The 25,937-nt window shown below is 44.7% G+C and overlaps 2 protein-coding genes across 5 annotated transcripts in view; both read right to left on the bottom strand.

Moving 5' to 3' along the window:
- Positions 1-847: 847 nt before the first annotated feature.
- LOC310826107 (tyrosine 3-monooxygenase-like) lies at positions 848-19,641 on the bottom strand. The gene is made up of 12 exons (XM_083700726.1): positions 19,361-19,641; positions 18,193-18,367; positions 15,716-15,804; positions 15,413-15,480; positions 14,972-15,022; positions 10,695-10,840; positions 8,166-8,301; positions 7,402-7,471; positions 6,008-6,064; positions 5,139-5,234; positions 1,787-1,920; positions 848-1,085 (listed from the first exon to the last, which is right to left on the bottom strand). Exons 1-12 carry the CDS (start codon positions 19,490-19,492, stop codon positions 926-928), a joined length of 1,314 nt encoding a protein of 437 aa, XP_083556852.1. The 5' UTR covers positions 19,493-19,641; the 3' UTR covers positions 848-925.
- Positions 19,642-24,145: 4,504 nt separating this feature from the next.
- Positions 24,146-25,937, bottom strand: part of PAH (phenylalanine hydroxylase) — a 40,337-nt gene continuing 38,545 nt past the window's right edge. For 2 of the 4 annotated variants that reach the window (XR_014555639.1, XR_014555640.1), the window contains exons 13-14: positions 25,217-25,727; positions 24,146-24,845 (exon numbers count right to left, since the gene is read on the bottom strand). Coding sequence is in view for 2 of the 4 variants with exons in the window: in XM_083700714.1 (XP_083556840.1) it covers positions 25,684-25,727 (44 nt within the window). In the remaining 2 variants the exon portion in view is untranslated. Of the gene's footprint in view, positions 25,728-25,937 lie in introns of all 4 variants that reach the window. The other 2 variants (XM_083700714.1, XM_083700713.1) reach the window with 1 other exon arrangement.

Below are 25,937 nucleotides of genomic sequence, written 5' to 3' on the forward strand. Positions count from 1 at the left end.
CCAACAAGTTCTGGCTGAGACCTTGGTGATCTGCTGCCAGTCCATGTAGACAACTTTGAGCTAGATGGACCAATGGTTTGACTTGATATAAGCCAAGTTTCTCTGTTGTTGTTGTTTACATTTCTATCCCACTTATCCTCTAAGGAGTCCAAGGTGATGTACGTGGTCCTCCCTTCCCCCATTTTATCGTCATAGCAACCTTCTGAGGTAGGCTAGGTGGAGAGGCAGAGACCAGCCCAAGTACTTATGCCTCTGTATTGCTTTTATATTTTTTAGGGGTGCATCTAAAATATGAATGAATCCAAGCTGTCTTTGGAAACAAATGTATTGATACAAGCACACACTCTCTAGGATGGAATTGGCAATCTTAACTCTCAGGGGACTCTCCCCACCCTGATTATCACTTTCACAAGCCATGTTTTATTACAGATTGACTACTAAGAATATGCAGGTGGCACTGTGGATTAAACCACAGAGCCTAGGGCTTGCCGATCAGAAGGTCAGCGGTTTGAATCCCCACAACGGGGTGAGCTCCCGTTGCTCGATCCCTGCTCCTGCCAACCTAGCAGTTCGAAAGCACGACAAAGTGCAAGTAGATAAATACAGATTGATCTAGCGGGAAGGTAAACAGCGTTTCCGTGTGCTGCTCTGGTTCACCAGAAGCGGCTTAGTCATGCTGGCCACATGACCTGGAAGCTGTACACCGGATCACTCGGCCAATAAAGCAAGATAAGCGCCGCAACCCCAGAGTCAGCCACGACTGGACCTAATGGTCAGGGGTCCCTTTACCTTTACCTTACCTTACTAAGAATACTAACTAATACATTTTCTCTTTGACCGAGGAACCATCAACGACTACAAATGCACTGTAAATCACATTTCTCTAAATAGTATCTTATAACTGTGATAGCTTAGGCCAACTGTTTTACGAAAGCTTTTCAAAGGCATGGCAGAGAGTTTTCAGTTCTTCTTTCAAGTGGGTAACAATTTCCTTCACTTTCTGTGGTGAGTCAAGAACCTCGACATTGCAGGTAAAGGGGTTATAATGAAGAATAAAAGGTTTCTTGATCTTAACGGTGTATTTTCTGTAGAGGGGTAAAAAAATGATCAAAAGATGAGTTTTTACGTTTTACAAGTGCATGCATTTTATAGGGTCTGGAGAAAAGTGTGTTCTTTTCCAGTTTTATGATTGGCACCACTGGAAAATTAAATACAGCAGGGTCTCATAAATAAACTGTGGCCTTAATGTTTACCAAGTAAAAGTTCTGTATGGAGATGATCCTTCCAATTGTTGGTGCATCCCCTGTGCCTGGAGACATCCTCATATAACACAGCTCAAGACCTCAAGATCTTAAGGACCGCCTCTTCTCATCTGAGCTCTTTTTCTATGTTCCTCCCCCCTCCATAAGAAGTCTGAAGGGTGGCAACACAAGAACGGGCCCTTTCTGTGGTGGCTTCTCATTTGTGGAATGCTCTCCCCAGAGAAGCTTGCCTGGCTTATTTAGTGGGTTCTTCCCAGAAGAAAAAGAATCAACTTCTTTGGCATGCAGAAAACTAGGAAATAAGACCCCCAAGAGATGGCATAATTGTCAGTGCTGTGAAATCAGGGGTGATGCTTTGTCCCTGTGTACCCTCACTCCACAACACACACATGCCAAGTTAAGAATTCCGAAAGGACAACAACACCTTCTGAGGTCTGTGCATGACTCCGTGTTCTGAAGGCCAAATCATCCTCACTTAGTGATGGGCTATATCTGCTTTGAATGAGTGTCATTGCCATACTTACTGGAGCTGAGACTTCATGTCTTCAAAGTGTTCTGCTACAAAGTAGACGGGCTGGAAGGACTGGTCCTGGTAAGGCTGGACGGCCATCGCATCTGTGTCAAAGGGTTTGTACTGTGGCTTCTTTGACAAGGCATACTATTTGTAAAGAAAAGTGACAGTGTTCATGTTCAGAAATGTCAAAGATGTAGGCTTAGAATGCAAGGAGGGGGTAGCAACCAAAGCAAAAAATTAAACAGGTGTGGGGAGGAAGAAAGGAATCTATGGGGCTTCAAAGGGGTGTGTGTGACAATGTTTAACTTTAGTAAAGAAGGGAGAGTTGTCCCTCCCCATCAAATATCAGTGTTTCCCTCACCTTCAATCACATTACCTGTTCACCTGGATTATTTAACCTTTGGAGACAATTTCATATCTACACTTCAAGTTTGTATATTTCTAATGATGAATGAACTCCTCATTGTGTGGCTTGGGACTGGGATGAGCAAAATGTTTTCTCCCTAAAGTGGAAATAATTGCTGCTTTTCCTTTTCTTTACAAAAAAAGCTCAGTTCTGAAATTGGATTAGTCATGCTGTGACTGAATTAGATGTGCTACCAATGTTGTCATCATGGGTGCAAAGGGATGTGACCAACTCCCTTCCCCAAGCCCCCCTATTCCTGTCAAGAACTGCTTAACTCTGCTTCTTGTTCCCTTCCTCTTAACTAAGCTGATGGCAGTAGGACACTAGCAGCAGGTCTTGGGAGCTCTGGGGAACTGCATTTCCCAGGGTTCCCAGTGCCTGGGATACTGTGGCTGCCATGTCCTTAGAAGCCAAGGAAGCCTCACGCAGAAGCCTCCAGAGAGTCCTTCCATTGCTACTGCCCTGCCACTACCATGTGGGCTTGGAGGAAAGAAAGGAAAGGGGGTTAGTGATAGGTTGGGAGAAGGGCTGCCTGGCAGTAGTGATAAGGGCAAATCCTAACATGAAGAAGAGGAAGAGGAAGAAGAAGAAGAGGAGGAGGAGGAGTTTGGATTTGATATCCCGCTTTATCACTACCCTAAGGAGTCTCAAAGCGGCTAACATTCTCCTTTCCCTTCCTCCCCCACAACAAACACTCTGTGAGGTGAGTGGGGCTGAGAGACTTCAGAGAAGTGTGACTAGCCCAAGGTCACCCAGCAGCTGCATGTGGAGGAGTGGGGAAGCGAACCCGGTTCACCAGATTACGAGTCCACTGCTCTTAAACACTACACCACACTGACTCTTGCATGATCTTGCATTTGGGTAAAGCTCTGCTCTTTGTATTCTAAATCACCCAAGCTCTTTATTTGCCTTTACCTCTACTTGCCATTTCTTCCAAAGATGGTGTAAGAACTAGAGGAGAAAAAACGGCTTTGACCCAAAGGACACAATTTTTTTTAAAGGGGACCCAAGACTCTAGTTGCTTGATTAGCAGTGCACTGGATGTGGGAGATTCCTGTGAGAGTCCTCATTCAATCTAAACCAGATGCATCAGTAAAAACACGCAGATATATTGTGTTTCAGGCCTTGGGAAAGCCAGCTGAAAGGTTTCAGAACCTCAGGCGTGAGTTTTCAAGCAGAGCCCTTCCTTCTTTGCTGTGGGAAGTTCTGCTTTAAAATGATCAGATGACCCGAGGTGACCTGTAGGGAGCTAAGGGAGCCCTGTTTTTCTGCAAATGAAGCATGCCAAGGGGTGAGCGCTGCCAATTGTGATGTATGGGCCATTACATTTTACTGTACGTAGGCTAGACTCCAGCCGGGGTGTTAACATGAAATTCATTTGATTTAATGCAGAACAGCTGACAGTACAGTAAAATTACAGTGCGAAACTCAGGGTCTTGGGTGCATTCTATAGCTCAGAAAACGTAAGGTTGGCCAGCAGGCAAACTCTTTCATGCTAGTTGGGGATTTGAATATCGTCGTACAGATAGATCTCACCTCCTATTTTGAAAGGCAAAGCTAGGTTTCTAGGCCAAGTGATGGTTGAAAAATAGGGTTGAAGTTTGCCTTAAGGATTCGGCTACAAAACCAAAACAAGAGCTGTCAATTAAAAGCACATGGTATCCACTGCTTAAAACAAATACATATTTTGAAAGCCATCTTTTGATAGCTTTGCAGAGAGACATAATTACATAGTGGGTAGATTGCTGGACCAGAAAGGTGCTCAGACTTCCACAGGGTGAGTCCAAATATGAAGAGGGTATTAGCAGGGCACACATATACCATCATGTGATAGACAAAAATCCCATGACTGCAGTCATGGAGCAGGAATTCTAACAGTTACTGTCCCCCTCCTCATATTTCAGCAGGTGGCTGTTCTTTACACTGCACAGGGAGTTGGGTGGGTTGGCTTACCAAGTGAGCGCCAGACTCTGCCATTATAATTGCCCACAATGCCCCAGAGCAACATAACATCATTTTGGGGCGTTTTGGGCAATTGCAGTGGCAGCTGCCTGGCATTTTTATGAGATGATGTTGGACCCTGGAAGCCACGGTCCAGGTTCAGGGCAAGCAAAACAAGCAGCAAAGAAAAGTGTGGAAATAGAGGTTGTAAAGCCTTTAAAATGTGCCTTTCCACTGAATCCCAAAATGGCCCGGTGTTACAGTACTCAGCAGGAGGATGGAGACAAGACTAGAATTAGTTGGCTCTGCCTTCCATTGGTTCTGACTCTGCTTATCATTGACTCTGACTCCACCTCCTCTTGGCTTGCCTTTCTGCTCTATCAGTTCCAATGGTCACCACTCACCACTGTGCGTTTCCGTCTACAGTGTTGGGCCCTGGTGCAGGAAAGCAGCACTGCAATCAGAAATGATTGGAGGCACCCTAATCAGTATTGGCATTCCACCGGCTTTTGAAGACACACCTGCTTGGATCAGCATTCCCCTGGAACATCACCTTCTGATCTTATTGTTTTAATTTTTTTGAACTATTTTAGGGTTATAGTTTTTAGAATTAGGGATGTTTTGATGCAGTAGTGGAACTGTTTTATTGTGCTTTTTAAAGAATGTATAGGTTTTATAATTGATTTTATAGTTGCAAACTGTTTAGAAGCCATTTTGGCTTGTAAACAGTATATAAATGTAATAGAAACAACAGTTGAAGAGGGGGGGAACACACACGCCACAGCAATGTTTTCAATATCCTGATCATCATTTTCAATATCCTGATCATCCTCATCATTTTATTACACTCTTCTGGTGACTTGGTAGCTTCACCATTTATTAGAAACATGAGGGACAGATTCATTTTAAAATGAAGCACATGAACATTAGGCATAATGCTGCCCTCTAGTGATGTCAGCTTGTAAGTTTATCTAATGTTAAAATAATACTTGGAGAGAGGGGGAAACAAACTTACCATCAGCTCCCCATAGGAGGACAGGAGACCTGCTCCATAGGCTTTAATAGTTCCATTTTGTTTGCAGAGTCCAAACTCAACAGTAAACCAGTAGAGCTGGTAAATACAAAGAGGAATGGGGTAGACTATGATAACTCCTCTGAGAAGTCCCAGCTCCACCAGATTATCCTGTGATTGTATGTAGTCACTATGTCCCTGGAAATACACTGCATTAGGTTGCAAATTTATTTATCTGCGTTAACGTTGCTCCTCAAAGGCAGCTGCCTGCTGGCGGCCATTTTGATTTCCCCACAATGTCAAACAAAATGGTGGCTGTTGAGGCCAACAAAACTTAGTCCTTTGGGGTGGGGAAGTTGAGGGTAAGCATCTGCTAGACCCACCTTGGGTTCTGTTTCTCATGCTAGAAGACAGGTAGCCAATGCTGTGCCCTCCATATCTTGTTGGACTACAATTCCCATCATCCCTGACCATTGGCCGTGCTGGCTGGGGCTGATGGGAGTTGGAATCCAAGAATACTCAGAGGGCAACACATTGGCTACCCCTGTGCTGGAACGTGACTATATCACATTGCAAGAATCACACAAACTTTGTGTACACAAATCAGGATGCCATCTGGGTTTGTTTGGAAATAATTGTGTGTGTGTGTGTGTGTGTGTGTGTGTGTGTGTAATCTCCATGAAGAGGATGCAATTTGCGTTTTCTACCTCAAGACACCCAAATGTCCTGGCATTAAAAAAACAAAATAAATAAAAATAAAAATAAAAACCAACCACTGAGCATTTTCTAGGGGAGCTTGAAATAGCTTATATTTTGAGCCTTTGGTATTATACCTGCAGTATGAAAATATATAAATATATATATATACTCACTGTTGACAGTTTTTCTATATCAGCATCAGATGCTCCAAGAGAAGCTAATCCAATATCCTAGATCAAGGATCAATATATTTATTGAAAGGCTGGTTTATGAGAACATACAGTCCTTTTCCGTGAATTATTATTACACTGAAGGTATGATCCTTAGCTTAAGGACAAACATCTGTGTAGTTTTGTATGCCTGTAATTTCCCCCAGTTTAATCTAGTATATCATGTATTATTGTTTAATAACAATAAATTCAGAGCTAATGCTGCATATTTGAATTATAGTTTAGTCAAGTGTGCAGGATACATAAATTTCTAGTATGAAATAGTCTTTCCTGGTCCACACCCATGTGATTTGAGACACATCTGGCAACATCAGCACAGAACTAGGAACCGAATCGTTTGCACTTAAAAAGTGATGTAATCCAACCATGCTCAGCGGAACACAGAATAGAAAAAACTTGACCCATATCCACCTTAATGAATCCTAGCAAAACTATGTCATGTTGAGTAGCGTCATTACCATTTGTCCATTCTCAAGGAGGAAGTAATGCTCTTGTTAGTGCAACTCTGACACTACTTGAAGCAAAGGTTTTTGGAGGGTTTTTTAGGTAAAATAAAGGCCATCTATAACCCTCTGCCACATATCTATCAGATGAATCCCCAACCTATTTTCCCTCCTTTAAATTGGCATGCCCCTGAGGAGCACAGACAATTCCAGGATGCCTTTTCTGGCTCATCCAACCCCTGAAACCTTTGAAAATGGATGGATCAAATAATTTGGCCCCCTACTATAATTTGGAGTTGAAGTGAGCACTCAGGGTTGAACTGAGCTTTTTGGCCAGACCAAGGAACTGTGCAACCTCCTCACACTTGAGGTTGAGAGCTCTCCAGACCCTGGTCCCATAAAAATAGGTCTAATATCTACATTGTTCCCTTCTTTTCGAGTCTTGGAGGCTACTGCATGCCATCCCTCCTATATAATACATCCCACCTGAGTGAAGCCTGCAACTCCTTCTGCTTTGGCTGGATGGAATTAGGTAGCAAGTCCAGTGGTTTCCTATCTGGCATAAATGATTCTACAGAACGGGGGTCATTGGCCATGTTGGCAAGCACTGAAAGGATCTGGGGTGCACCTACATTTGGACCCCAAGTTCCCCTCCCTCTAGATTGAGGACAATCTTATATAGGAGACTCCTGTATATCAGATTATTTGTCCACCTGGCCCAGAGTTATCTACTCTGACTTGCTGAGGCTCTGCAACGTCTCAGACTTTCCTTGTTGTTTGCTTCCTGTTCCTTTTGACTGGAGATACCTGGGGCAGGTGACTTCCTGCATATAAAACATATGCCCTTCCACCAAGCCACGGCACCTTTCCCTGTCAGAACAACAGAAACGTTACCTGAGAGAACTGGGCAAATTCTTTGTCAGCTAACATGGGAACGTGGCCCAGCAGTTCGTGACAGCAATCACTGTGAAAACGAAAACATGTGCTGCTGTTTTTTAAGAGTCATAAGATGTGTCCCTTGCGTCTACCTGACAATCCTTAGATTTCCACATCTCAATCCAGAGAATGTACCTAAAATGCCTCTTTAAACTCCACAACACAACAGAAGATAGTGACAATGGCTTTAGTGGGCTGTTCCTTTCTTAGTCCTCTTGAAGAAAGAAAGAAGGAAAGAAAGGAATTGGGGGAGGGGACTGCATGTGATCAATGCCAAGTGAAGTTTGAACCTCAGACACATTTATGCAACTTCTAACGAAACAGGAATTTGGCATCTCAAATGCTGATGTTGGATCCTGATCTCAAGATCTGAAAGCCAGTGGAACGTAATAAAATACGGATGGTGGGCGGGGTGGGAGGTGGGGAGAGATGGATAATAGAAGTTACTGTGTGGCCAGAGAAGGGTGTTGCGTGTGAACAGATCATAATAGATTGATGCTGACAGTCAAAACTATGCTCATGCCAAACGGAGTGAGAATCTTGAAGACTTCCTATACCCTTTTCCTGCTCCCAGCAGCTCTCTGAGTCTTCACAACCCCCAATCCTAGCAGAACAGAAATATTGTGCTATATGGAAGCAACAAACCAGCTTTTACAGAGCCACTGCTGGCCTCCCTGGCTGCTACCTGAGAATGACTACATGATCACGCGACTCCTACTCACGGTTCTGGGGAATGCATTGGGGAAGACGAGTGCCTGATGTATTGGGTTGTCTGAAAGACACGGAATGCCAGGCTAGCAAGGAAATCCCGAGCCGAGAGAAGCCCTGCAGCTGGCCTCAGCTTGAAGCCAGTTCTTTCTGCAAGGAAAATTAAAGGAGGAATAAAATTCGGAATAGGGTTGTGGTGGAAATAGGCATTTGTTTATTTATTGCATCCAAATCACTTAATGCAACCTGTCATGCACTACTCAGTTTTCATGAATGCCATCATGCCATGGAAACATGTCTTTACCTTCCTCTGACAAGGCTCTCCATTCTAGCTGTGGAATGCTTAGCTCATGCGTTCTTCTCACTAAATGATTCTGTAACCTTCTCAGGTTAATAATTCTTTGCAAGCAACTTGCAAAATTGTGTAATATAAAATTGTAACTACAACAACTCACACACACGACACACAGTCACATTCTTAAACATGGAAATCTCAAGAGTTGGTGGGCTGGGGTAGAGGAAGGGAGAAGGATTTAGTAAGAAGAGTAACTTGTAAAAACTTTTACTTGTGATTTATGGCTCTCCAATAAAAGTTGGGCTGCAATAAAGAACAGGGGAGGTGGGCAGGGGGCTCACTTGGACTGAATGCTTAACATCTCCTGGAAACCCAAAGAGAGTTGAAAGGAAATTCATGACCAGTTGCCCTAAAGGAACTTACAGGAACAAATTTCTACTCTTAGCCTCCAAATACAGCTACATAAAATTATTTTCCCTTTTTGGCTATAGGTTTTCGTTCCTTGGAATAAAATCATGTCTAGTATCTGGATAGATGCATTCCAGAAATACAATATTCTCTCTCTCTCTCTCTCTCTCTCTCTCTCTCTCTCTTTAATGACTTGGAAAGCCATCCTTCAGTTTTGTACCAAGGTAGTACAAAACCAGTTGCCATATTGTATATCGAGGCCCCGTGACCACTCTGTTCCCCAAGGTATAAATAACTAGACACCATACAGCATATTGGTTTGGGATCAAATAAGGCCACAACTTTATTGGTTACACATGTGAGGTTTGGCCATAGGCATTGTGGTAAGCAACTGCACATGTTACTCCCGCTCATCCGCTGGGAGTGTTTCTAAGGGTGAAGCTGGGGGGAGGGATGCCCTATGACCTACGTCAAATTGGGCCAAGCTGTCCCTGTTGGAGGAGTGGTATGGCCCTAGCCTCCATCTGGGCATTGGGCAGGAGCCACTCCTTCTGGATCCCTTTAACAGGATACCCTTACCCATGGAGGGGCAAACAGAGGCTACAACCTCCCCTCCAGCCAAGACTATGCTTACCCAATGCCTATCCTCCATATAAAGTTGCGACGATTGCTATGAGGTAGGCGAAAACCCAAGTGGTGGTGCCAATTAGCCAAGTGGGGGAAATTCCTGCCCAGTCCCTGAAAAATTAGGCGACCGAGATTGTCCATAGCAAGGTTGAACCATCCATGAAAAGCCCTAATCTGAGGGACGGATGGTGGGAGAACTGGCACAGCAACAGGAAGACCACAAGGCCATGCTGGCCAGGCATTTAAACTTCCCCTGGGCACAACACCAAGGGCTGCAATTGGTCGGTTGGTCCTGTGCACAAGAGAACACCCACTAACTCCTGCCGCCATTGGCCCATTTGGCAGCAGGACTACTGAAATATACTCAGAGTCGCAACGGCGAGAAGCTGCTGTCAGTTGCCATTCTGAGTTCCTTGTGTCCTGGAGCTGAAGCCTGGATACACGGTGCGAGGCAGCGGTGCGGCAGGTGGCGGTGCTGCGGTGCTGTGTGTGGCAGTCAGCTCAGCGGGATCCCACCTTCGTCGCCAGTGAAATATACTCAGAGTCGCAAAGTGATTTCATGCTCTTTATTCAGCTCATAGTGGTGAGGAGGAATGAATGAATGTCCCCTCAAAGTATCTGCTTTATATACATTATTTACACAATGGGCTGCACATGATTGGCTAATTCCAGAATTCTACTGTAAGCCAATCAGGTTGTGGATTCACTGCTATCTGGAGCATGATTGGGTGGTTCCTGCTAACCAATCATACTGCTGCATTGTTCTAGGACCAATCAGACTGCTGCATTCTGAATCCTATTGTTCTAGGACCAATCAGACTGCTGCCTTTTGGAGCCTATTGTTCTAGGACCAATCAGACTGCTGCAGTTTGGATCCTATTCAACTCAGTACATAACACCTACGATCTGGCCTGTGATAGGTCAGTTTGCCAGGAAGGCCTGGGGCCCGCCCACAAAGCTGCCCACCGGAAATGGGGGTGAATGGACTTTTAGGGTGATGCATGGAAACCAGCTGCCATATTTTAGGAGGTGGAGGATGTGATAAGTGAACTCATCCCACCTCAGTTTTGGATTTGGCTCTGAAATGAGCTTGAGCCAATTCTGAACGATTGTTGGGTGTGCCCCATTACAAACCCCCCATTTCCAGACTTCACTTCTGCCACTCATAAGAACACCCTTACTTGGCAGCAGTCCTAGTGCCATACCTCCTTACCTGTTAGAAAAGCAGAGACATCCTGCAGCTGAGGGATATGGTCCGCTTGATACCCACAGTATTTTTCCAGCTGATGAAAGGCCTCCAGATATTGGTGGCAGGCATGAGTGGGATAAAGACTGCTTAGCTTCTGGTAGACTTCTCTCCTGAAAACAATAGCAGTGTTAGCTTACAACAGACCTCTTTGCAAACAGCATATTTTAAATGATACACCACACTTTTCTCATAACAGTGACAGGGCTGCGGGGCATGTTGACATCATGTGCATATGTTGCGGGGCATGCACACATGGTGTGGTGACATTGTGTGGCCCTGGGCCCCCTCAGCTCTGGAGGCAATGCGATGTGCCTGCCCCCTGAATGCAGGAATCTCAACTAAAGCATTCATGACAGATGGCTATCCAACCTCTGTTTAAAAACCTCCAAGGAAGGAGAGTCTACCACCTCCTGAGGGAGTCCATTCTACTGTTGAACAGCTCTTACTGTCAAAAAGTTCTTACTGATGTTTAGTTGGAATTTTCTTTCTTGTAATTTGAAGCCATTGGTTTGGGTCTTACCCTCCAGAGCAGGAGAAAACAAGATTGCTCCATCTTCCACATGACAGCCCTTAAGATATTTGAAGGTGGCTGTCATATCTCCTTTCACTCTCCTCTTTTGAGAGCCAGTGTGGTGTAGTGGTTAAGAGCGGTAGTCACGTAATCTGGGGAACTGGGTTCGCGTCTCCGCTCCACCACATGCAGCTGCTGGGTGACCTTGGGCCAGTCACACTTCTTTGAAGTCTCTCAGCCCCACTCACCTCACAGAGTGTTTGTTGTGGGGGAGGAAGGGAAAGGAGAATGTTAGCCGCTTTGAGACTCCTTAAAGGGAGTGAAAGGCGGGATATCAAATCCAAACTCTTCTTCTCTTCTTCTCTTTTCCAGGCTAAACATACCCAGCTCCCTCAACCATTCCTCATACGGCTTGGTTTCCAGACCCTTGATCATCTTGATTGCCCTCCTGGAACAATTGGGGCACCAAATGGACATGTACTGGACATCTGCTACTGGTATTTCATGGTGTTCACCACATGGAACATGGAAAATGATTTGCCATGTAAAGCAGATATGAGGAACCTGTTGCACTCCAGATATTGCTGGACTCCAACTCAGCCCCAGCGAGCAGGGCCAGCAGTCAGGGATGATTAAAGTAACTGTCTTTAAAGGGAAGAAACATGTTTAGTTATTGGAAAGAGAACATGTAATAATCATGCAATGGCATGGAGCCTTGTGGAAGTAGGTTTTTATTCAGCTCTGGGGCTCTCACACATTTGTAAACATTGTTTTATGAAAATTGAGGTCATTCTTGGAAATGCTGACTAAGCCAATAACCTTTTCCTGTTTGTATTGTATTTCTCTCTCTCTCTCTCTCTCTCTCTCTCTCTCTCTCTCTCTCTCTCTCTCTTTCTCCCTCCCTCCCTCAGCTGCTCAAGTGTTGCTATGAAGGGTGAAATTCAGCATCACATAATGGTTGTCTCTATTTTCAATAAATATCAAGACTAGGGTGCAGTTTATGTTAAAGAATGAGAAACAAAAGACATCAGCTTCCAGTGGTGGCTATTGTTAGTACTGTTTTTAAAAAACCCGAAAAGCCTTATGAGCTTTAGACCACTTCCACAATCAGTCAGGAAAAGTTCAGGAGAGCAAGAAACCAAACTTGTGCTTCCTACACAGCATGGGTGAATTCAGCAAGATATTTGGTCCATTATTCTGTCCTGTTTCTTCTTATCAAAAGCAGGGGTGAATAATCTGTTTCAATTCAAGAGCTGCATTCGCTTGGGGCCAACCATGCCAGTGGTGCACAGGGCCAGAGGCAAAAGTGGGGAAAGGCCCTGCAGGGTGTAGGGTAACCCAACATCATCTAATCCTCCCTGTGAGGAAATGAGAATGATTTCTGATTTTGACACATCATCAGTGGTCCCTGGAGGCATCCTGTCGTGGCTGGTGGTCTTGAATTTCTCTAAACCTCTTGTTAATAGGTGAATGTAAAGTTACAATATATCAAGATAAATTGTTAAGATAAAAACAAAGATGGAAAGGATTTGCTGAATTAACTAACTGAACTAGAATACAAAAGAGGGAGGTGTGAGGGAGGTCAAGGGAACAAGTAAATTAAAGTTAAGATATGGAATAATTGATTTGTTTTTAATTGTTTTTATTTTTCTGTATTTTGTATTTTTTGTTTTATTTTCTTTTATTTTTGTAATTTTGTTGAAACTTCAATAAATATTATTTTTTTTAAAAAAATGAATTTCTCTAAACCTCTTTCAAAGCCACCCATGTTGGTGGCCTCATGCAAGTGATCCCGAGAGTAGTGCATTTAGACTCCAGACTACCGTATTTTTTGCACCATAACACTCACTTTTTTCGTCCTAGAAAGTAAGGGGAAATGCCTGTGCGTGTTATGGAGGGAATGCCTACGGGTGGCATGCCTACGGATTTTCCTCCTCTAAAAACTACGTATGTGTTATGGTCGGGTGCGTGTTATAGAGCGAAAAATACGGTAACTGTGGTGCCTTTGTGGTGCTTTGGTGTCCTCCAGATCTTTAGACTACAGCTCTCATCAGCTCCAGCTAGCATGGCAATGGTTAGGGATGATGGACATTGTAGTCCAAAACATCTGGAGGGCATTATATTGACTGCCGTCAGCTCTAGACTGAGGGCTCATCCTTTTGTGCTGTGTCTTTAGGCACAGGTCTGGGATTTCTGGGTCTGAGTGTGACCCGCAGTTTTTTTCTACTGTTGCTGCTGCTGCTTTCCCTGGGAAAAACTATATTTTACTGCTGAATCGAAGCAAATAGCAATCGGGTTTTCTGTGGATTGTCATTTGCTCTGATTCAGCAATAAAAAATGAGTTTTCCCAGGGAAGGCAGCAGGACAAAACCAAAACCAAAAACCAAAAAACCCCGACGTGGACCTAGAAATTCCAGACCTGTGGAGAAAAGCAAGTGTGGATGACTCGGCCCTGCTGTGTTCAGGCAGCCCTGCTGCTCATTCTGTTGTGCCAGGCTTCTGCCCTAAAGACCTGCTCTGATGGCTCCACTGTATGAAAGTGGTTCCTTTTAAGCGCATAGCTAGAACAGAGACCTATTGAATTGTTTAGGGAAAAAATATCAGCCACTTTGTTGAGCTACTGAGCTGGCCAAAGAGTGTGATGTCCTGGAATCTGGAATAATAATTTGTGGTTTGAGTTGGAATATGGGGTGAGGGTCAGTATACCCATCTCTTCTCCAAACTGTACCCAGGCATAGACTGTAAACTTGTTTTGCATTTTGGCCACCAGCCACCTAACTGCATCAACAGTCTACAGCTGCTTAATGCACTTTGTAAATCCCACTGGTTGGTTTTACGCTAGATGTGTACATTGCTCAACCAACGTCTTATTTATTTGTCACCTAGTAATACGAAATGTCTCCAGATGACTTGCAGGGATGCCAATTTGAATAAAATATTGTGGGGGGGCCAGGTAAGCTCCGCCCCACATAATCAATCAGATGATGCATTGCACACACACCATTTAAATGGGAATGCCCATCAACTTTGCGAAGGCCTGGCCCCCTCTAATATTTTATTGTGGGGGTTGAAGTCCCCACAGCCCCTAGGAGTTGACTCCATTGATGACTTACTACAATAACATCCTCCACCGAGAAATGGCAATAAGCAGGATCATCATGCAGTGGTACCTTGGGTTACAGACACTTCAGGTTACAGACTCCACTAACCCAGAAATAGTACCTCGGGTTAAGAACTTTGCTTCAGGACGAGAACAGAAATCGCGTGGCGGTGAGAACAGCTAGTGGGAGGCCCCATTAGCTGAAGTGGTACCTCAGGTTAAGAACAGTTTCAGGTTAAGAACGGATCTCCAGAACGAATTAAGTTCTTAACCCGAGGTACTACTGTATTCCCTCAAAACCTTGGAATAAGAGGCATGTCCTAACCTGGGACCCAAAGGATGTTCCTGCTAGTATCGAGCAGGCAGCCTCACTGGGATAGGCATTCTATAAAAAGGGGCCACCACTCAAAAGGCCCTCTCCCTTGTATGAATCTCTCTTTGAGGGGGCGGCTGGAGAGGGGCCTCTGCTTCCGATGTTGGAATCAAATGTGCCGTGTTGCATATGGTTCAAGGTACCACTATTATTTTCCATGCTGGAGAATGGAAAGGTGGGAAGGAGCCATTTTACGTTCTCACCTTACCCCACATGTTCTACAGTTTTTGTGGGTCCTTGTGACACCAGGCACTTACCATGTAGCTGTTTCCTGGGCTGTGTACTCAACTCTTGGCAATGGGTCACCCCTGTAAAAGAGCACATGTGATTAGAAGTCCCTTACATGCTGCAAATATAGGCAATACCAAGGATCTTCTAGAAAGTGTCCCTGAGGCCTATTGTTTGTTGATCAGGGACTGAGCTACCAACTTGAATAAAATATTGGTGGGCCTAGGTAAGCCGCGCCCCAGATAATTTTAATATATGTTGTTATTGTTAATAATAATAAGCCAAAATATTCCTTAAAATAACTACAGACGTTCACTATCTTTTAGAAGTTCTCCCTTTTCTTCCTGTTTTCCAACAGAGGAGGCCACAGAAGTCTGCAGGAAATTATACTACAACTGCATGAAAGTGTGAGCGGTGAAGAAAAATGAGAGAATGGTTATTGCTTTTGTTTTGTTTTATTGTGCACTTACTGTCTGAAATTGAAGGCCAGGTCTGCAATAAAAGCCCTTCGCTTCCTGTATTCAGCATCAGTGTATCCCTAAAATTGGATTGAGAGACAACACTTCACTGCAGTAAGTAGAATAGCCAAAAAACATAATATAATGAGATCCAAATTCTTAGCGTATGAATGTAGTTCTGATAATGGTTGAGATAGTAAAGAAAGGCTTCATGGAAGAGGACAAATGAAGTTAGCAACTGTCCAGTTAGATCTGCAAATCATAGAGCTTATGAACTGGGCAGCACTCATTTACCACCAGGTCTAAATAACTCACCGGATGGTCATGATCCAGATCAGGGTGAAATTTGGTGATCAGATGATGGCAGTTGTCAAGGTCTCGTATTTTCTTTGGAAACCATGGTGCTGCAGCCGAGGGAGTAAACCACAGATCGTGAGTGCATGCAGGGCCATCTTAAGCATATCCGGCACTGTGGTGCAAAAATCCCTCCAGCGCCCCCCCCCCTTTTCCAGAGTTTTTGACCTTTTTTAGGAAAGGTTCCCCAAAGTTGTTGACCTTTTTTTTTTTGGAGCTTTTCATTTTATTTTGTTCTAAGGGCTTGTTAGAGATAATGTGTAAATGAAATCAGATTTGAAATCACTTACACATTATCTCTAACAAGCCCTTAAAGTAAAGATAAAGGTACCCCTGCCTGTACGGGCCAGTCTTACCAGACTCTAGGGTTGTGCGCTCATCTCACTCTATAGGCTGGGAGCCAGCGCTGTCCGCAGACACTTCTGGGCCACGTGGCCAGCGTGACAAGCTGCATCTGGCGAGCCAGCGCAGCACACAGAACACCGTTTACCTTCCCGCTGGTAAGCGGTCCCTATTTATCTACTTGCACCCAGAGGTGCTTTCGAACTGCTAGGTTGGCAGGCGCTGGGACCGAACGACAGGAGCGCACCCCGCCGCGGGGATTCGAACCGCCGACCATGCGATCGGCAAGTCCTAGGCACTGAGGTTTTACCCACAGCACCACCTGCGTCCCTTAGAACAAAATAAAATGAAAAGGCAGAAGAAAATCTAATGAAGTTCTCAATTCCAAAGCAAGACTCATTCAAGACTCAGCAGTTCTTCTAATTCATCCTCATGTTTCAAATCACCACATATCTAAAAGTTAAAGCAATCACCAGCTTGTTGTTCTTTAAATAAATTATTAAAGCCACAGAAAATGAAGTTCCCAGCCAATTTGTGTTTAAGTACAAAGCCGACATTTTCAAATATTGTGGGGGGGGTGGGGTGGAGGTGTAAAGCAGTGACATCCTGAACCTAAAAAGGACCCAAAACTTGGGTCACAAAGGCTGCAGCCCTAACGGCACTTACCTGAGAGTAAGCCCTGCTAAATCTAATAGGACCTTACTTCTGAGTAGATAGTAGGACTGCAGCAAGAAACACAGTTGGGAATTAGGGCTTTCTGTTTTAAGTCTCAACCAGAGAAAAATGTAATATTGGAGATTAGGGAGAAAGGAATATGAATAGATTGGGAGGAGGGGGCTGATGAGAGACCAAAAACCACAGGTAGCAAGACAAGGCACACTTTCTGGGGAGCAAGTCTCACACACTGTTGCTTGGGGCAAGGACTGCAGAGGGACCATAGTTGGGTTGTGCGTGTGTGTTTTTCAGAAAAACGTAGAATTGGAAGTGACCCTGCAGGTCATCTAGCCCAACCCGCTGCAATGCTTTTTAGATTGCATTGATCTTTCTCTTTTTTTAGTTGGATAGGCAGTTAACAGGCTTGTTTCACAAATAAGGGAGAATGAGGGTTGCTGGCTTGGTTTGGTTTGCCTTTGTTCTAGTTTTTAGCATGTGCTTAGTACCGTAGTTTCAGGCTGTGAGCAGCCCTGATATCTATGGGTGGAGGGTAATAATAATAATAATAATAATAATAATAATAATAATAATAATGGTGGTGATATTTTTCGCAAGGCTTGAAAAGTGAAGGGAGGAGGCTTCCCTTCCCCAGAATAGAGTTGCCCATAACATTAAACACAGGGCACAATTCCAGGGAGAGAGAGAAACCAGGGCAGCAGCTACTGCTACTCACGACTCGGGCTAGATGTAAACAGGACAGGCAAGGGCGGCAACCCCAGTGTGGAGGCTCCTCAGCTGGAGGAAGAAAGGGGGCAAGTCGGGGACACCTCTCTTCTTCTTCTTCTTCTTCCTCCTTCCTTCCTCCTCCTCCTTGCACTCAACTTCCCCCCTCCCCATCATCGCCCGCCTCTCTCTTCCCACAGGGTGGGCGACAGAGAGAGAGAGCGCCACACGCCAGCCAGCCATATAGTTGGCTGGGCGCAGCTTCCATCCTAAGCCTCTGCAGGGATCGCTGTTGGCTGGTGCAGGGAAAGGGGAGGCCACCGGCAAAGCCGCACAGCTCCCCCCCACTCGCTGGGGCGCCCCTGAGAGGCCAGCGCCCTGGTGCAAGGCGCCAGTAAGCCCAATAGGAAGGACGCCTCTGAGTACATGATACCTACATCATGTAGGGGTTGAACAAGAGCTGGAGTCGCTGCAGCTCATATAATTTAGATGGACCACCCCAGATACACCTGTGGAACCCCCCAGATTTGCTGGCCAGGGATGATCACTCCTGGAGGGGTGAAGGATTCCCAAACCCAAGTCTTCAGCAATCATAAAACAGGCTTAGTTATTTTTGGTATTACAGCTTAATAAACCCTTATGAATATGGCACTACTGATTAAAAAAATGTTTATGTGTCTATATGGAAAAGTGAGGCAGAAGCCCAACAGATTGCTTACCTCTTTCTTCTTGGCTGGCTTTCACATCCTCCGCCACCCTCTTTAAGGAGTTAGTGAGGCTGCTGACCTCGCAGTTAGGAACTTCACATCTCACAAAAAATTCAAGGTCATCTGCTGTGTTTCTAGATACTTTAGCTGGTCTGGTTTCAAGGTGATAGATTTTAGTATCGAACACCTGTAGAAGGCAGTCCCACATAAGCATGTAGTGTGTGTGTGTGTGTGTGTGTGTGTGTGTGTGTGTCCAATTGCAATGCACAGGGTTGTTCACAAAAGTAACAAGCAAATCAACAAAAGTAGCAAGCAAATAAAAGTAATAAAATACGAATTTGACTTCCCCTCCTTCCCAGAGCAATCTGGAACCAAACCTTTTGTTTAACCAGAAACTACACAGTTTTATGCATCTCTACTTGGGAAGTTAAGTTGCACTGTAATTGAGTAAGATTGGTGCCCATTTAAGTGCACATGGAATTGCAGCTCTAACAAAAGCACCATTAAAAGTGCTAATGGCCATGTTCCGCACCCACTGTCAGAGGCAGTAAGCCTCAGAGTACCAGTTGCAAAGAACCACCAGTGGGGCAAGGACTGTAGCTCTCGGCTCCTGTTAGTGGGCTTCCCAGAGGTACCTGGAAAAGAGGGGTCCTCCTTGGACTGGTCCAGCAGGAATCTTCTTATGTTATGGAGGCTCATAGCTCATATGCAAATATTCCTCTACCACAATCATTGGCAGGGCATGTTGTTAATTATCTCTTCATCACCCTGCTCCAAATTAACATTTGATGCACAGTTTTGGGCAAACATGCTGGGAGTTTACTCATTAAAAAAATGAATTATGTTGGTGATGATCACTGAAAACTAATACGCTGCCCCCTACAGACATTTATTTATTATTTTTCCATTGCTAAGATTTTAAAAACATTTTCATTGCTTTCTAATGAAAAAAAGGAAATCAATATCAAAATAAGCCTCACGAACCTGTATATAAAGCACTCTTTTAAAAGAAAGAAAGAAATCAGAGTTTTGTAGGATGAAAAGAGGGAAGGGTGCAAATCCCCACTCAGCTTTGAAGGCCACCTCCTGACTTTGAGCCAATCTCAGCTTAACAAGGCAGGCTAAAAATGGGGACGAATAAAACTCTCAAGCTCCTTATCAATGTGATAAAGAGATGTACCTCGAACACTTTGGTCGCCCTAGAAATGCCAGCTTTTCTCCCGTTGCGGAGGGCGAAGGTTAGGGTCAGTGTGGCTTTTCCCCCAGCCTCTCTTTCCCCCGCAGAAGCTTCTTTCTTGGTCGACGGCTCCATCCTCGAGGGCAACTCCTCGTCTAGGTTCGTGCGGGTCTGCCGGGGAAAATGTCCTGCGTCAGCTTTTCAGTCGAGGCAAAGCAGTCTTGGCTCTTTCTGCGAGGAGGTGGAGAGCCCACTTCGCCTTCCAGGAATGGCAGCGGCAGCGCCTTTACACACCTGGCTCAGCTTGGCAAGCAATCGAGGAGCTGTTCGTGGGGAGAGGGAAATCTGCCCACGACGGCTGGGGCTTGTCTTTCAATACTTGGGACGTGGGCTCATGTAACCCAGAGGGGCGAGAGACGGCGGAGTCTCTGCTCACGTGTGGCCAGTCCCACCAGGAGAATTGTAGGGGGGACCAACTTGGGAAGGTACTCCAAGCAGCGCCTTCATAATTATTATCATTCAAAGCAGGGCGAGTTCCCCCCTCGACTGGATATTTTGACCTTACCGATTGGTGAGCTTTATGCTCGCTTTAATGTTGACAGGTGTTAAATTGCTAAAATGTCTGTTAAATTGTGCATTGTTGGGGTTTCTTTTTAGTTATTGCTTCTAGCCAGGTGGGCGGGGTATAAATAAATCATCATCATCATCATCATCATCATCATCATCATCGGTTTGTATTAGCTCTCCTTGTTGTTCAACTGTTTAGGGTTTTTTTTGGGGGGGGGGGTTAAAACGCCCTGAGCACAGATATATTTCCTGGGAAATGGGGGATATAAATAACTGGATTATTGACTGGTATGTATGTGTTATTAAAAGTGTTTATAACCCGCCCTTCATCTGTACAGATTACCTATTCAGAACATAAGATAAGGACGATCAGTCGAAATATAAAATCCGACTAAGAGCCAGAAGTATGGTAGCTTGGTTATAGACTCCGGGCTAGGATTTGGGTTCAAATCACGACTCAGCTATGAAGCTCATTGGGTGGCCGGTTTGTGTCTCTCCTCCCAGTCTACTTCATAGGGCTGTTGTGAGGATAAAATGGGAGAACCACGTGCGTCTCTTGGCTATAGATATCACGATATAGATTTAGGTAGTGTTTTATTGCAGTGTGTTCCGCTGATTTTATGTCATGCTTTATGTTCAAGGGACTGATAAACTGAATAGAAATTAATTACGGTAATTGGTCGATTCGTGTATAAAGCCCGTCAAACTAAACAGGCATCTGAAAACAACGGAGTCCGTTAAACTATGATAAACTTCTGAACCTGCAAATACGTGGGCTGTCTGGTGTCGGTCCACACTCGCACCCTACACTCGGTATGGATCTGCAATTGTGTGTTGCCTTGTGAGGAAGAAAGTCCGGCTTGGATGGCAGCTGCGCATTTGCGAAATCTTTTGTACTGCATTGGTCGCTCACCTGACGGTGTATAAATAAATATAATCAGTTGGCATCCGTCTCGGGAGACAACGGAGGGGAAGAAGAAGAGAAGAAGAAGAAGAAGAAGAAGAAGAAGAAGAAGAAGAAGAAGAAGAAGAAGAAGAAGAAGAAGAAGAAGAAGAAGAGGAGGAGGAGGAGGAGGAGGAGGAGGAGGAGGAATGCGAAAGCAGATTTCCTGGGCCATTGACAAATAAAGACCTGCTCTCCAAGGTACCGCCAGTAAGGCAGATGGCGCTTCTTCTAGCGCCAGGTGCCGCCAAACAAACACCATACGTATTTAGGGAAACTGTAAATGACTTCTTCTGCTGCTGCTGCTGCTGCTATCGGACTTTTTTATCCTGATTTTGGGAAAATCAGTGACTGGAACGATAATGCTGGATGTGAGATAAGGAGGCTGATGGCTAAAGATGGGAGGGTTAAAAAAAATAAAAATCCTTTATTTTAAATCTTCTCACTTGAAACCCAACCACAAACGAAATGTTTGCGGTGTAAAAACGGACTGAAATATATTACCTCCGTTTAGCTCAATGCGTTTGGATAGAGAGCGGGGCAGCAGCGGAGTTATTCCTTGTTTTGTTCTGTTTAAAAGCTGTTCATCCTGTCCTCCCAATTTCGTTCTTTCTTAACATTGTGAAGAAATGGACAATGAAATCGTGTGTGTGTGTGTGTGTGTATCATAGGGTTGGAAGGGATGCCGAGGGTCATTCTAGCCGAACCCCCAGAAATGCAAGAGAAATGAGATATAGATATAGATCAATGTGGATGCTTCTTCCTTAGACAATTCCTGTCCGAGGTGCTGAAACTGCCTCCTAACAACCCAGTACAGATTCATGTCAAGCTGGTATATATTCCAGCTACCCCGATGTGAGATGATGCTAGTTTTCCTCTCGTTAACCTCCGGGATCAAGCCGGATGGAGTCATTCTGAAAAATCTTTTTTTTAAAAAAATCTATTTATCATATTTTTAAACTATATAGGCACCTACAATTACCGGTAAGCCAGGGATGGGCAAACATCTCACCAGCGGGATATAAATGCCTCTAACTGGGGCTGACTCGAAGACCGAATGAAAGTATTGGGGGTTTTTGTTTTTTGTCTGTCCTAAAAATACAAAGAAATAAAGCTAAATGGCTGTGGGGTGGTGGTGGTTAGAGGGTCGGACTAGGATCTGAGAGACCAGGGTTCGAATTCCCAGGCAGCCGTGAAGCGCACAGATGACTTAAGGCCGGTCACTGTTCTTCAGCCTAACCTACCTCACGGGGTCGTTGTGAAGGTAAAGTGGGGAGGGGGAGAAGCGTGAATGCCGCATTGAGCTTCTTCGAGGATGGAGCGGGGGCTTATAAATGTAGTGCATATATAAGAGTTATCGACGAGACTCCTTTAGCTGAAATGTAAGAGTTTTTTTTAAAAAATGTTAGTTCAGCCCTACTGCTTTGTTGGTGATAAAATCAGCCACTTTTAACTCAGGCACGATGTAGCTGGTCATTTTTAGAAGAAAAGCTATGGAAAAAATCGGTGACATTTTGACTTTTTTAAAAAAAGTAAGCTGAGTTTATTTTGAAAGCTAGATAGTGGGGAGAGAGACGGAGACAAAGCGATAGGCTGTTTTTAAAAGACGTCAGTTCTAAATTAAACAAGCAAACAAAACCCCCGATGGTATATTTTTATTTCTTGCAGTGGTGTGTATTATTTTATTCCTAGCGAGATCTGCTTCGGTGATCCTTGACAGTGAGGTTTTATGTCGTGAAAATAACAATAAAATACAATAAAAACAGCTTTCAGTCTCATCTTCACAGAGTGCGGTCTGTGGGCAACTAAAATAGTAATTGTGGAATGCAGCCATCGTGGATAACGTTAGATGTTATAGCATGCGCGCCTCCGATATTTTTTTAACGAAACTCATAACGCTTAGACGTGGGGTGGGGTTAATGACATTTTACTGTTGATTTTATTGCTTATTGTTGACTTTTCCTTAGATATTGTCTATGTTTTTATTAGGGTGCGAACTGCTTTGGTATTCCTTTTGTAAGCGAAAAGTGATATAAAAATCGTTTCAACTAGATGGATGAAATAAGAGGCTTCCAGGAAGAGCCCAGCATTGGGAAGGTGATCTCCGCAATGAAATCGGTACGCACGTCATCGATCAAAAGACCGAGGAAGGATCTTCTATCGCAGAATCTTAAATTCCACGCCTGCACCAGCGGGGCTCCAGACCCTGAGGTTTTGGGGAAAGTGGCCATTTCCACCAGACACGAGAGTAACTGCAATCCTGAAGTGCGAATTATCGCGTCTCCCAAACCATCTAATGAACTAAGCGTTTATTTGAATCCCTGGTCCTCCCAGACTTCTACTTGAATTTTGCTGCAATAGCATTGTCCCCCGAGATATAATATAGCTGATCTTTTCGGATATCCCCAAGCTTTCGCTTCCTTCCGTAGAAGGAGCTCCTAGTAAGTGGGTTGCAGCTCAACAGGACCATGTCTACTTAGAAGTCAGTCCCATTGAGTTCAGTCGGGCGTACTCCTAGGTAGGCACCCATAGGGTGCTCTCTGTCTCTTTAAAGCCTTTCTTTGATTTAGGCTGGATCCTGCCCGGTGCAAATGTATTATGCAAATTGGGGGGGGGATATTTTCCAACAATATCAAGACATCAAAGCCTTGCCTCCCCCTCAGTTGTGGAATCGTCATAACACTCCCCGATGTTCAGTTTTTAGCCCTCAAGAGGCCCTTTAAAAGAACTACTGGAACCTGATTTTCGGCGCAGAGGCTCTTCCTCTGCCCCCCCCCCCCGCAGGGGGACGTTGGTGGCTGTTCAAGAGAGACCTGCTCTCCCCACTGAGCTCAGATCTCTTTGGCTTCCTGTGCCTTCCTGTCTAGGGAGAATCGAAGGGAAGCAGCTGCCCCAGCTGTGCAGGGTTTTACAGAATCATAGAATGATTAGAAGGGACCACGAGGGTCATCTAGTCCAACCCCTTGTAACGCAGGAATCTTGGATGCAGGGGTGCAGCCAGGCTTCATGTTGGGGGGCAGAACCTCAGTTAGTTAAGTATTTTTCTTGATTTACTTGATTTAAGGGGGGCAGCTGCGCTATGCCCACGCTTTGATGCTTCTTCATCTCCAACAACTTATTCATGGAGAGAAACTATTTGCACCGCTCCTCTGGGAGGATCCTGGAATCCAATGACATGTTGACATGTGGGGTGTGTGGGGGGGTGTTGATGTAGGAGAGACTGAAACAGCACAAACAGGAACTGAACAGGAAGAGCCAACCATCTCTACTGAATCGTGGGTTTTTAAAAATTGTAATTTATTGATGGTTCAAAATCACATAATTAGCTTTAGCATAGCCTTGCAAACAGCTTTAAACAACAATATAAACTAACAAGAACACCAAGTAATTAAAAAAGAAAAAGCTGAGAGAAATAAAAGTTGCAGGTGAGGCTATAGCTGTGTATTACCTAGCAATTTATTGTCATTTCAAAGAAGAAAAATAAACTGCATGAAGCTGCATACAGGTTAAGGACACAAGAAGAGCCTGCTGAGTCGGGACCATTTAGTCCAGCATCCTGCTCTCACTGTGGCTGAGCAGATGCCCTTAGAAAGCCCACAGACAGGTCATGAGCGCAACAGTGCTCTGCCCACAGGCAATTCCCAATCACTGGCATTCACAGGCATCCTGGCTCTGAAGGTGGACGGAGGAAAATAAATTTGGAGAACAGCCCCCACCATGCTTTGCATGTGAACTCCTGGATGAAGATGGGTGGCACCCTAAACAACAAAACAAAGGACTTTGGGCAGGATATGTCTGGGCCTTCACTGCCAAAGGATCCACTTAAATTCCCAGCTGTGTTTCTACCCAAGACTTTAATGTATAAATCAGATTGGTCCATAGGGAAGGCACAAGTTATAATATGCAATAGGTACAAAAGAGGTATAGCATGACTAAGTGCATGCTAAGATGCTGATGATCCAACAAGCAACATGCCCTCTGCAACTTCCTTCTGAAGAGCAGAGTGGATGCAGCTGATTGTGTGGCAAGTGGCCAGAGTCCTGGGAGTGGGGAAGCAAACAGGCTTTCCTTCCAATTGGTTGAGTCTGCGAAGTTTGTCCGTGGCAGCTCAGCATCTGATCTACTCTCAGTTGCCTCCCCCGGAGCAGGGGGGACCCTCACTCCTCGGAGGAGGCACCAGGGGTGGCCCCACAGCAGAAGATATCTGGTTATAGATACCACTCTTGGATGGAGCAACACTTCTGAAAAGCAGCCACTGGAAACCACAGGAGGGGAGAATGTTCTTTTGCTTGAATTCTAGTTCCAGGCTTCCCACAGGCATCTGGTTGGTTACTGTGAGAATAGGATGCTCTTATGTTCTTATGTAATGGGCGCGGGTGGCGCTGTGGGTTAAACCACAGAGCCTAGGACTTGCCGATCAGAAGGTCAGAGGTTTGAATCCCCACGACGGGGTGAGCTCCCGTTGCTCAGTCCCTACTTCTGCCAACCTAGCAGTTTCTCTTCAGGAGCCAACCATCCCCCTGCCCCCATGAAACCTCCCATGAGATTCATGGCTGTGGATTTCTGCAAGGGAAACTTGCTGAGACCTTTTGCATGTGTCATATGATATAAATGGAGATTACAGACATCTAAACTATCACCTGCCTTTATTATAACTGCGATGACAAGCACATTAAATATGTATCACGTTTCTATATGCTATTAGTTATTGGTAGACTTTCTTCATTTGTTTTTTAAAAGTTTGATATTTGTTTCACTGTCCAGTACCGTCCCTCCCATGGCTCTTGGAGCCATCAAAAGGCATCTGAGAGCTTCTTCACTTGATCTTCTGGAGAGCGTTGCAAAGAAGTCCCAACTCATCTGCAAAGAAATGAAGGAAGTCAGTCTTCTGTTTTGCTCTTTCTTTTGCTACAGTTTTATATCCAACCCTTCATCCGTAGAGCACAATAGAATGTGCACATGAAGTCATTCCCATTTTATCACCTCAATGGCACTAGGTCCAAATCCTGCACTCTGCAGAAGCCAGCCTCTGATGAACAGAAGGAGCCAGGAGGGCACAAACTGAATGCA

The sequence above is a fragment of the Podarcis gaigeae genome (genome assembly GCF_964106915.1).
Source record: "Podarcis gaigeae genome assembly, chromosome: 10".
In the NCBI taxonomy this organism is placed as follows: domain Eukaryota; kingdom Metazoa; phylum Chordata; class Lepidosauria; order Squamata; family Lacertidae; genus Podarcis; species Podarcis gaigeae.

Excerpts from the sequence above, each read along its gene's own strand:
- LOC310826107 (XM_083700726.1), bottom strand. The coding sequence starts at position 19,492 with ATGGAGCCGTCGACCAAGAAAGAAGCTTCTGCGGGGGAAAGAGAGGCT. Across the intron at positions 7,472-8,165 it reads CCAATGCATTCCCCAGAACC|TGATTGCTGTCACGAACTGC; the intron begins GTGAGTAGGAGT and ends TCGTTTTCACAG. Across the intron at positions 1,086-1,786 it reads GACATGAAGTCTCAGCTCCA|AAAATACACCGTTAAGATCA; the intron begins GTAAGTATGGCA and ends ACCCCTCTACAG.